Source organism: Trachurus japonicus, chromosome 3 (genome assembly GCF_045865225.1).
Source record: "Trachurus japonicus isolate A0001 chromosome 3, Traja_1.0".
Lineage (NCBI taxonomy): Eukaryota > Metazoa > Chordata > Actinopteri > Carangiformes > Carangidae > Trachurus > Trachurus japonicus.
The window spans coordinates 31,432,944-31,444,440 of record NC_140909.1 but is presented as its reverse complement, the minus strand read 5'-3'; the positions used below and the strand labels follow the sequence as shown (position 1 = coordinate 31,444,440).

At 40.5% G+C, this 11,497-nt stretch overlaps 2 protein-coding genes across 2 annotated transcripts; one reads left to right on the top strand and one right to left on the bottom strand.

The window, feature by feature from the left end:
* Positions 1-90: 90 nt before the first annotated feature.
* hddc3 (HD domain containing 3) lies at positions 91-1,934 on the bottom strand. The gene is made up of 4 exons (XM_085770066.1): positions 1,706-1,934; positions 1,054-1,109; positions 699-939; positions 91-542 (listed from the first exon to the last, which is right to left on the bottom strand). The coding sequence occupies exons 1-4, from the start codon at positions 1,815-1,817 to the stop codon at positions 412-414; spliced, it is 540 nt and encodes a 179-aa protein (XP_085626192.1). The 5' UTR covers positions 1,818-1,934; the 3' UTR covers positions 91-411.
* vps33b (VPS33B late endosome and lysosome associated) lies at positions 1,891-11,119 on the top strand. The gene is made up of 24 exons (XM_085770054.1): positions 1,891-1,978; positions 2,289-2,424; positions 3,300-3,380; positions 3,472-3,533; positions 3,634-3,683; positions 3,851-3,918; positions 4,015-4,060; positions 4,148-4,242; positions 4,468-4,572; positions 4,688-4,778; positions 4,868-4,945; positions 6,747-6,820; positions 6,911-6,997; positions 7,087-7,177; positions 7,259-7,333; positions 7,469-7,533; positions 7,642-7,696; positions 7,791-7,837; positions 9,017-9,149; positions 9,237-9,310; positions 9,393-9,494; positions 9,618-9,693; positions 10,125-10,244; positions 10,870-11,119. The coding sequence occupies exons 2-24, from the start codon at positions 2,329-2,331 to the stop codon at positions 10,947-10,949; spliced, it is 1,851 nt and encodes a 616-aa protein (XP_085626180.1). The 5' UTR covers positions 1,891-1,978; positions 2,289-2,328; the 3' UTR covers positions 10,950-11,119.
* The last annotated feature ends 378 nt before the right edge of the window (positions 11,120-11,497 follow it).

Below are 11,497 nucleotides of genomic sequence, written 5' to 3'. Positions count from 1 at the left end.
GAATTGTCCCCTGAGGATATAAAGATTTCACAAAATAGAGTGATATTTTTTTAATATAGTTATAGACAGGATGTTCAGCAAGTGACTTGATAAATGTGTCTTGTAACTTAAACTGAGAAACTTCTTGGCACTGGAAAGTGCTCCAATGCAATATTGTTTTCCTTCCAGTGTCAAGAACAATCCTGTGTTTGCAGTGAGAGTGAATCAACCTCTGTATTTTGGTTATTGGCATAAAATTCAGCAGTGTCTTGTATTCAAGCCACCAATTCATAGGCTGAACAAAATAGCTCACATTACTTTCAACATACCCTCAATTTACCTCAAAAATATGGAATAACAAATGAAAGGCCACACAACTTTTTATGAAAAAGTGATATATTTGTCCTTTAAATAAAGTGCTGTGTTGTGTTGTCAGAGCTGAATTCCTCTCTGTCTGAACAGCTCCTCCAGCTTCTCCTCCAGAACAGGATTGGTTCCTTTCAGACCGTTCACCACCTTACTGGCCCACACAAAGTACTCCTGGACCCGCTCAGCTGACCAGCCTGCCAAAGAAACACACACAGAGTGAAAAAGTGCAGTAACCAAGTACAATTTGCAGCTCTAAAACAAACATAACTTTGACATAATCCTGTTTGATCAAGTCATGTACAGATTGTGGAGCAGTTAACATTAGCATTAGAGTAGTGACAGGTGCTGACCGACAGGTGTGCAACGATTCACGTCTCTCAGGTTGTACAGTTTATCAGCCAGTTTGACCAGTTTGGCCTGGCGGCTGCGGTGAGGCGCATGTTCCACCTGCAGACGCTTCCTCTCCTGCTTGGGCAAACTTTTGTCATCCGTCACTTCCGCAACGATTCGAGCCACGGTCGGTCCAAACTTTGCCTCGAGCTCTTCAGGAGAGGTGTCTGTGTCCTCCACCGTGTCGTGAAGCAGAGCCGCCTGCAGGGAGGGACAGACAGACACACACACACACATAGAGACAACACACAAGTTCAGCAACGCAAGGAATGTACTCCACACTGAGTCAACACTGGCACTGTGATAACAACATACCTGCAAAACCTCAATGTCTGTGACGCCTCCTTCATGGCTGAGGATTCTTGCTACTCCTTACAAGCAGAAAGACAACAAGACATGTCATTGTTTTCAGCTGCTGTCAGGAAAGTCAGGGTCAATGTAGACAGCATGATATAGTAAACTACTAAACTTACTGTAGCTGTCTATTAACTACAATTTCAATAGCCATTAAAAGGTTGGCAAACACTGGCACAAAGACTGCATACAAAGCACTGAATTTTACTGTACAAAGCAAAATGTAAACCCATTTTAACCTATTATGCATTTCTGTTGCACATGCCCTTTATGGTTATGTGTGGAGTATCTCTGAGTATCATGAAAACTATTTTGTGACTAAAATGCAATTTCACCTTCAATATGTTCAGCTTTGACCTACAACTATGATACAAAATGTAACTTAGTTTTACTGTTTCATGACTTATATTGACCTGCACCAGACTACTCCACAAAGCCAAAGTGTAATACAAACTGACAGATTTACGAGCAGCATAGACAAGGCATCACTATATTCATATGAAGGAAAAAGAATTCCTGGCACAATACACTGCTCGTTTACTCGTATACTGCTCTTTTGAAACGCGTTTTGTTTGGTTGTTTGTTTAAGTTGGTTCTCCTCACTTTTACCTACCGATGGGGTGATTAATGTACGGAGTTCCGTCTGCGTCTTTACGTCGCTGGTTACGATGCTTTTCTGCGGCAAAATTTACTGTTTCTATCAACAAAACCGCGTCTGAATCCATGGTGCCAAATTACACGTAGTGACTGACTGATAATCACATAACAACACAAACGTCAAGTGCAACGAGTATCTTTGCTGAGGCGGCGCTGTGTGTTGGTTTTAGTGTCCGGGGGGAAACAGCTGATGATGTCAGCAGTTCCGCTTCATCAGCTACGGAAGCAGGTAGATGCTAATATTCAGCTTAACGCCCTTTTAAAAATATTTTCACAGACATTGCAGTTTATATGCTGTTATTTGTAAGACAGTTTTGTGTAGCTATTTACATATCAGCGTCAGGTGTTTGACTCTAATCTTTGTAAACCTGTTTGAGGTGGAGGATGGATGTGTTTTTAGCCTTCAAGCTAACCGAGCTGTTCGGTTAAACCCCAGCACAGATTTTATCGTCAGTGTGGCTCTTTTGCTTGTCGCTTCTCTGTCACTACACATTCTGTTCCTGAATCAGTAAGTGAGTTGTTGTAGTGTGTTTGTGCAGTGGATGAGTGGCCGTCGTCCTGCCCCTGTCGTGGCCCAGCATGGCTCACAGTGCCAGGAGAGACTCCCCGGAGCTCCCTGACTTCTCCCTGCTCAAGAGGCTGGCCAGAGATCAGCTCATCTACCTGCTGGAACAGGTGAGTGCAGCCTAGGCCGCAGTAACATGTCACTGCTTACACAGGCACGACTGGCTTCCACACCTTGATACTACTGCAGACACACCAGCAGCAGTATGACTGGCATGTAGAGTATGTGTCATCATTGTAACACATTGACTAAATAGAAATGACAAAATAGAAATCAAAACAGAAACACATATGTCTTCACTCTTAATTACAGTGCAAGGATGATGTGCAGGTATGAGGCAGCCATTGCAAAGCAGATGTTGCATTTATGACCACACCCACCAGTGAATGTGTAACATTAAAAAAATAAATCAAATTTAAAGTACACACCTGGTGATATTGTGCAGTTGTTGGCTTTATCTTAATTAATTTCATTATCAAAATGAATAATCATCATTGTGAACAAATCTCATAAATACTCACTAAAACACTAAATGTGGATTAATCTGCTGCAGGAAAGAGTCCCCCAAATATTCTCTGTGTAGTGCCAGCCTGTTTTAAACAGCTGACAGGCTGAGGCTATGATAAAAGTGCATGCTATGGAGCTACTTTTAGAAAAACCAATAGACTTGTGGACATAAAATGGAAAGAGGAGAAGCCAGAAAGGATCATTGGACATGATAACATGTCCAATGATCCTTTCCATTGTGGGATAACAAGGTTGTTTTCACTAAAAGAAGAATGATTTCTGTGAATAAGTGCTATATTTTAATGCAAATTGCTTATTTATTTATTTATTTTACTTTTTGAAATTTAGAAGTGAATGTTTCTACTCGCAGCATTGCCGTTTGTTGATTTAGATGGACAGAGAATCCTTTCTGTGTTTTGCGATTGTGTCAATTGATTGTTTTCCTTCATTCTACTTTCTTCCTCTCTTCATCTCACAGCTGCCAGGGAAGAAGGACCTGTTCATTGAGGCGGACTTGATGAGCCCGCTGGATCGTATAGCAAATGTGTCAACACTAAAGGTGAGCGTCACCAGATGATGCTTCCCACGACTTACTGTACAGGTCCGGTGGCTTCTTCAAACACTCGTCTTTCTTTTTTTTCTTCTTGCAGCAACATGAAGTCGACAAACTCTACAAAGTGGAATACAAACCTATTATCAGCACCTCAGATCAGTGAGCACCCCTTTATACCTCTAATAATCAAAACATTCATCACACACGCACACAAATGCCCAGTGTGACTGCATAACAATGTGGTATTACTCTGTCATAGGCTGTGTTTCCTGATCCGGCCAAGAATACAAACTGTCAAGTGGATATGTGGTGAGTGGAGTTGGAAGTTTTCTGTTGTGGAAAACACCAAAACTCAGTAACATTTGATCGTATTTAACCTCTGTAGATTTTTAGTGTCATCCAAATTGTAGTAAGTATTGGTTAACTTTATGAGGTGAGTTCAGGTGTGTTTCATTCTGGATTCCATCTTATTCCAGATGTGGCCAACGCAGACAAGGCAGCAGGAAAATATAGGAGATACAAGATCATCTTCACCCCTCAGAAGGTATTTCCCATCTCTGCCGATGTTTTCACATGCTGCTTTGATCGGTTTCAGGTCAAGTGTTTCATATTGACCTGCTGACCCTCTTGTGTTGTCCAGTTCTATGCGTGTGAGGCGGTGCTGGAGGAGCAGGGGATCTTCGGTGGTGAGCGTCCTGCTTCACTTTCTGTTTAAGACGCTCTGATCAGTGTGAATGAAGACTATTTGACGTGTTTGTGCCCTCCCCCCACAGATGTGACCACTGATGAGTGGGCATTCTACCTCCTCCCTCTTGACGATGACATCATTAGTCTGGAGTTGCCTGAATTTTTTCGAGATAACTTCCTGGTAAAGACACAAAAGAAATGGACTCAATTGAATAGTTGATTATATTTAGTAAAGTGACACCTCATTTTGAGAATTGGTAAATCATTTCAGATCAGATCATCAGATGCTGGCAAACTGCAGAGAATTAATTGATTAAATAAGTAAAATTAAATTCTAACACTGAAGACCCAGCACAGGTGCATCAGCGTGTATGTATTTAATTCAAATAAAGCTTTATTTTGACAGGCCGGGGACCAGCGGTGGGTTAGGACGGCCGGCAGCGCTCTGCACCTCCTTCACTCTGTTTACGGGCCGTTCTCAAAGCTCTACGGGATTGGTCGATGTGCCAAGGTGCAGTATGAGCAGAGACTGGACACAAGTGATTGAAGAAAATATTTCTGCTGCAGTTTGAAACATGTGTGATGAAGATTGAAGTATCATTACTTGTTGTGTCTGTCTGGTACAGATGACGTACGAGTCCTGGAGGGAGCAGGTGGAAGAGGGAGAAACAAAAGGCCGTCATGCTGAAATCGGGAATGTTTTTCTTATTGATAGAGGTAAGAGTTCACCTTCAGTATCTTGTTCCTTAGTGGTTGGCATCAACATGCTGTGTTTCGATCTCTGACACTGTCATTGTGCTTTACAGACGTGGACTTTGTCACTCCTCTGTGCTCACAAGTTGTCTATGAGGGACTGGTAGATGATATATTCAGAATAAAGTGTGGTGAGTATCAAAGCAGTGTGCAGAAAGTTTCTTGTGTAGTAGGTCTGTAGCCCACATTTTAGCACCTGAAGAAGGTTAAACCACTTGATCTTAATCCTCTGTTGGTCAGAAAACAATAAAACCAGGCATCACAACAAACATGTGTCCAGTAGGAGGACAGACAGCGTGATGTCAGAAATCTGATCTGATTTTGAGTCTAAAGTGAAAATAAACAAAATATCACATAGTGCTATGAGGGAACTTCTTTAAACTAGTATGCACTAGGGCTCAAGGGTTTGCTTTTTAGACTATGGTGTCTTTAGATCAAAGGTCAAACTGATGGTGACCTCAGAACACATCATTTTTGGCCTAAGATCTCAAGAGGAAATCCCTTCAATTTTGGCAAAAACTCGGTTTAACGTCAAAGGTCACAGTGAACTCAGAAGACGTTTTTTAGCCATTACTCAAGAAGACCTCACAAAGCAGTTATAAGAACATTTCCCACAAATGTCTCATTTCCTATGACTGGATCAACAGGGACGTAACCTGGGACTAGTCTGCAGGGCCGTTGCTAGGAATTCTGTGGCCCCTGAAAGAATACTAAAGTGGCCCCCTGACTTTTCCACTTTTTCTCTTAGACTACATATGTATTATCATTTTTTATTTAGCCTACTTTGTTTTGATGCTAATGCAGCATTACCGTACTATGAGTATTAGTCAGGGTCTTATGCAGAATAATTTAGTCATACAAAGATTAGACTACTGGGGTTTTTCTGGGCCCTACTGGGCGCTGGGCCCCTGGAATTATCACCACCTTTCTCCCCTATACAACGGCCCTGCTGGTCTGAGTGGTGGAGGGACACCAAGAGTGTATGGCAAGCCATTTTAACATTTAAAAGCCAGATTGGATATGTGTTGTAGATATCTGTAATTCAGTTTTGCCGAGTCAAAAAGAAGATTTCAGATATCTGCAACTACATTCTTCCTATCCACAATTGTCATTTCAGATATCCACAACTACGTTCTTCCTAGGACAAATGACGTCATTTTTGCCATTCATGTGTATGGGGTTTGTCATTACAGATATCTACAATTCAGTTGCAGATATCCGCAATGTGAATTACAGATATCTGTAACTGAATTACGACTAGTACTAATTCCAGTTTGAGATATCTACAATTTGATTCTGACTAGTCATAATTCCAGTTCAAGATATCTTTAATTCACCTCAATTAAAGATATCTACATGTCCCTTTTCGGATATCTTAAATTAAGTTTTGACTAGGCGAAATGACGTTGTAGATATCTGTAACTGGAATTATGACTAGTCAAAATGACGTTGTAGATATCTCAAACTGGAATTCGTACTTGTCGTAATTCAGTTACAGATATCCGTAATTCACATAGTGGATATCCGCAACTGCAATTGTAGATATCTGTAATGACAAACCCCATACACATGAACGGCAAAAGTGACGTGAATTATCCTAGGAAGTACGTAGTTGTGGATCTGAAATGACAATTGTGGATAGGAAGAATGTAGTTGTGGATATCTGAAATGTTCTTTTTGACTAGGCAAAACTGAATTATAGATATCTTGAATAAAAAATCCAACTATTCAAAATGTAATTACGACTAGTCAGAAAGATGTTGTTGATATCTACATAATTCTGGATAGTCAAACTTAGCTTTTAAATGTTAAATCCGTTTGCCATAAGAGTGAGGCGGTTGATTCTAGTTTGAAGTTGCATCAGGACAGTTGCAGTTGCAGATGTTTTTTTTTTTATGTACGCATGTGTTAACGTGTCGTCTTGTCCTGCAGGATGTGTGGAGTTTGGAGCTGATGTCACCTCCTCTGACAAAAGTGTGAAGGTCATGCTGAACTCTCAGGACAAGGTTTGGCCAAAACCAGAACTGCAGCTTTTTATTTTGTCGCCATGATATAAAAAAAAAAAAAAAATCTCCCTCTGAACTCCCGTGTTACAGGTCTTCAACGAAATCAGGAACGAGCATTTCTCCAACGTCTTTGGCTTCCTCAGTCAGAAAGCCAGGAACCTCCAAACAGCATATGATGTGAGTAAATGTGTCGTACACCTCATCAATCACGTAACTAAGGCAACTGAAGTAACCGGCACTTGCTTTTTTTTCCTTGAATTTCACAGAAGCGTCGGGGGATGGACATAAAGCAGATGAAGACGTTTGTGTCGGAGGAGCTGAAAGGGTTAAAACAGGAGCACCGGCTGCTCAGCCTGCGTGAGTGTCGCAGCAGTTCACTGGGTGTCACACTGATCGTGGTGTGTTTTAAGTAAAGCTGAACAGCACGCTCTCTTTCAGACATCGGTGCCAGCGAATCGATAATGAAGAAGAAAACGAAGCAGGATTTCCAGGAGCTGCTGAAGACAGAACACTGTAAGAAGACATTCAGGGTTTAGTCCCACGTGTTTCCAGATGATTAAATCTGCTTCAACCTCACAGGACATGATTGGTTTTGCCGTGTATCTCTTTATGTTCTCATTTCCTTCACATTGTTTGTTTTTGCTCTAGCGTTACTGGAGGGATTTGAAATCCGTGAATGTATTTCCTTCATAGAGGAGCACATCAACAGACAGGTGATTAAACATACAGTCAGTCTTATGTAGAAAGAGGTTAGAAAATAATAATAATGATAACAAAGATGATAATATCTTTCTTTTTTTTTTGCTTTTTCATTTCTGCAGGTCTCCATGATAGAAAGTCTGCGGCTGCTTTGTCTTCTGTCTCTCACAGAAAATGGTGACTTGTCTTTACACGTGACTCCAGAGACAGAGTGAGATTCTCCTCATGTCGTGTTAATAACTGTGTGTGTCTGTGTGTGTTTTTCTCTCAGGTCTCCTGCCAAAAGATTTCCGGTCATTGAAGGCACAGTATCTACAGGTGAGCCTCTCGTGTGTCTGAGTAAGTGAAGCTTTGCAGTAATGAAATGAAAATAAATGCTGCTTCCAAAGGTTGTCAAGCCACAAAACGGTCTGGACATCAAACCAGTCCAGCTTTAAAAAAATAAAGTAAAACACTGTTTTATATTTGTGTTAAATAGTTAAGAAAGGACTCGTGACAAAAGTAAAGAGCTTCCTGTGTTTTAAGAAATCAACTTTTTATATATTTGTTTCTATTCACAGTTGAGGTGAGAGCAGTTTTCACCATTTTCATCTTTCTTGCACTTGTGCCTGTTTGTCTCTCATTCAGATAAACCATGAGACAGGTCTCAGAGAGACACACCTGTAGTTAATGATGCAGAGGATTCTGGAAATATGTGTAAAAAAAATTTGTGCTGTTATATGAAAAATATAGGAGTATCCTTATTAGTCCTACAGTGCGGAATTCTGAAGCATGTTAGAGCAGCAAAATGACAATACAATGAAAGATACAGTGAACAATTAATAATATTAAAATAATACAATGTACTTATTGACATTTGCTAAAAACACTACACTGCGCATCTCTTTTGGGCCTTAAGATCAACAGGTTAAGGCAGAGAGATCATACAGCACTAAGTGACCTACAGACTAATGCATTGTTGTTTTTGGTCTTTTTATGCCCTTTTATTGACAATAATAAGATCAGATCAAAGAATCAATCAATCAAACTTAATTTGTAGAGCACTTTTCATACAGGAAGCCGCTCAAAATTGCTTTACATGATAAAATAAAGAAAGAAAGAAAATAAACAGAGAGGACATTTACACATATGGACTTACACACACATTCATACACCCAAAAATTAAAACGGGGGAATTAAAAACACTGAAGAAACACTATCTTAGACTCAACAATTTGTACTTTGCAGATGGGAAATCACTAGTGAGTGGATAAAAAACAGTTACAGTCTATGGATAAAATAGGTAAACGGAATAGAAAAAAAAAGGGGGGCACTTTATTGTACCATTCAGGGAAATTTGTCTTGGGCATGAAAAGTGCATGGTGCATAGGTACATACATTATAACAAACAGGGCCGACAACAACGTAACAATAATCACGATCAGTTAAATCCAGCAGCAGCAGCAGCATCATCATCATTCTATCTCAGTCAACATTTCCTCTGCTTGACCTGGTCAGAGCTACGGCGTGGACCACCTGCTCACATTTGCCAACCTGAGGCAGCTGGGGCTGCTGGTGGAGCAGCAGCCGGGGGAAACACTGACGGTGATGGAGAGCAAAGTGGGCAAACTGGTCAACGACAAAACTGCAGGTGAAGGAGTGAAACAGTTTCTGGGTGATTTAGCGTAACCGTCTCGATCTTCATCATTATTGCTGTTTTCGGTTCTTTTTCCTCCAGGAAAGCTGACAGATGCCTTCTCTTCTCTGGCAAAGAAGAGTAATTTTAGAGCACTGAGCAGAAAACTCAACCTGGTAAATGTTTTTTAAAAAAGACTCCAGTGTTCTGTAAATGCTGTACAACATCTGTAAGTAAATTATGATTCTTTGCTTAAAGGTGCCAAAGTCAGATGAAGAGTACGACCTGCGTGTCCCTCGAGACATGGCTTACATCTTCAGCGGCGCCTACGTCCCTTTGAGCTGCAAACTCATTGAGCAGGTAACACATCAGCAGGACTCACTTGCTCCACATGATCTGACTGTTTTGTCTTTTTTTTCCACTGCCAGTGTCATGATGAAACTTGTTGTGTTTGTCATGTTATTCCTGGCGGGTTGTGTTTAGGTGTTGGAGCGAGACGGTTGGACAGGCCTTGAAGAAGTCACTCGGCTGCTGAATGGGCATGAATTTGCTGTCACAGGTTAGTTAACGAGGAGATGCTGCTTCCTGCAGTAAACTGGTTTCTGGAACACTCTGTAAACTCGGCTGAGGAAATGAAAGTTTAGTCAAACCTTATTTCTTTTGCAAAATTCCCCTCGGAAGACAGTGTTTTGTCAGTCAAGTACGTTTGGAAGGTTTCAAAGTAGCTCCGTCTTTTACAAAGTGACAGGACAGAGCTAAGGACAGATGATCGTACAAGCAATGCATCCTTAGATGTAAAATAAAAGTCTGAGTCTGAAACTCTATAAGTAACACTGCTGCCTCTGGAGGTTCAAGTTGCTTGTTTTCCAGCATTTTGTTTAAATTCAGACTGGACTGTTAAAAACAATGTCTGTCACCACAGCCGGTCCTCTAATGTCTCTCCATTCAAATGCTCTATGCTCTGACAGTTGTTTTTCTGTCTCTCATTAGGTGGTAATGGAGCTGATGTCAGAGCAAAGAGTGACGCTCAACGCATCGTACTGGTCATGTTCCTCGGTGGCTGCACCTTCTCAGAGATTTCCGCCCTTCGTTTCCTCGGCAGAGAGAGAGGTAAACACGGCCTGATGCTCATTTTACTCCTGGTTTTCAAATGTTTGCCTGTCACGCAGGTTTTCCTTCTTATTTGGAGTTGCCCTTACTGTTAATAATGGATGATGTGTTATGTGACTGATGTGTAATAACCTGGCATCACATGACAACCATGGGGCAAACAAAATTTGTTATTGTTGTGTTATTGTTTCTGTCATAAATTTGGAAAGTCACACCATTGACATCAATTCATCAATCAGCCATCAACATAATAAGATCTAAACAAATGAGAATGGTCAAATAATCAAAAACATCACATTGGATAATGTAAATTTGGGAGTATTTAATTTCTTATGAGACAACCAGTTGTATACATTTTTCTTGCATTGAAAGGACAAAAGATCTCTGAGTCAGTTGGACTGAAATTTCAGATGTGAACGCTCTGACTGGGTTAATATTTCATAAAATCTTTGAGGGTCTGTCTAACCTTTGGAGCAAGATGATGTTTTTCAAAAGTTAAAATGAAACCCTCACCAAAGAAATGTCTGCTGTTGCTGTGGTTTGTGGAGAAATTCACTTGTTGCTTTGAGTCACAAAGACCTAGAGGACAATGATTTTGATGAAAGTTACTCTTTTCTTCTCTCAGGTTATAAATTCATTGTGGTAACGACTGCGATAACAAACAGTTCAAGGATGATTGAAGCTATGCTGGACAACCATGTATGAAGCCTGTCAGCACATCATGAACAGAAACATGACACATTCCTGCAGGCCCTCGTCATGCATTCCCTCCAGCTCTGGCAGTACAGATGGAAACTGTTCCCTCATAGTCTGTGATTGCCATCAAAAGAACTGTAAAGATGTATAAAGTGAATAAATGTTTTTTTAAAAAGTTTTAGAGCTTTGCCTTTATTCCTTTGTATCGGTTCGTATTGCACAATATGCAAAATGACAGTTATTATGTCATTACAAGAGGGATTAACTGACAGAACAGTTACAGCAGGGCTATATTGGGACACAGTTAATACATTTTAAAAAATGACTTAACAGGCAGAGAAAGGGGGTGTATTTAGCCTATATGACAAAGTCATAATCCCATGAATAAATAATATAATGTGCTTAGTGGCTTTTCCTGGTTTCTGGGCTCTGACACACTTAGATAAAGTTATAGGACAAACACATTTTGACAGACTTCTTTTGAGAAACATTTCAGAATGAATTTTTCTTGTTACCAATTTAACCCCAATTCATGTTACAGAAATTTTAACCTTGCA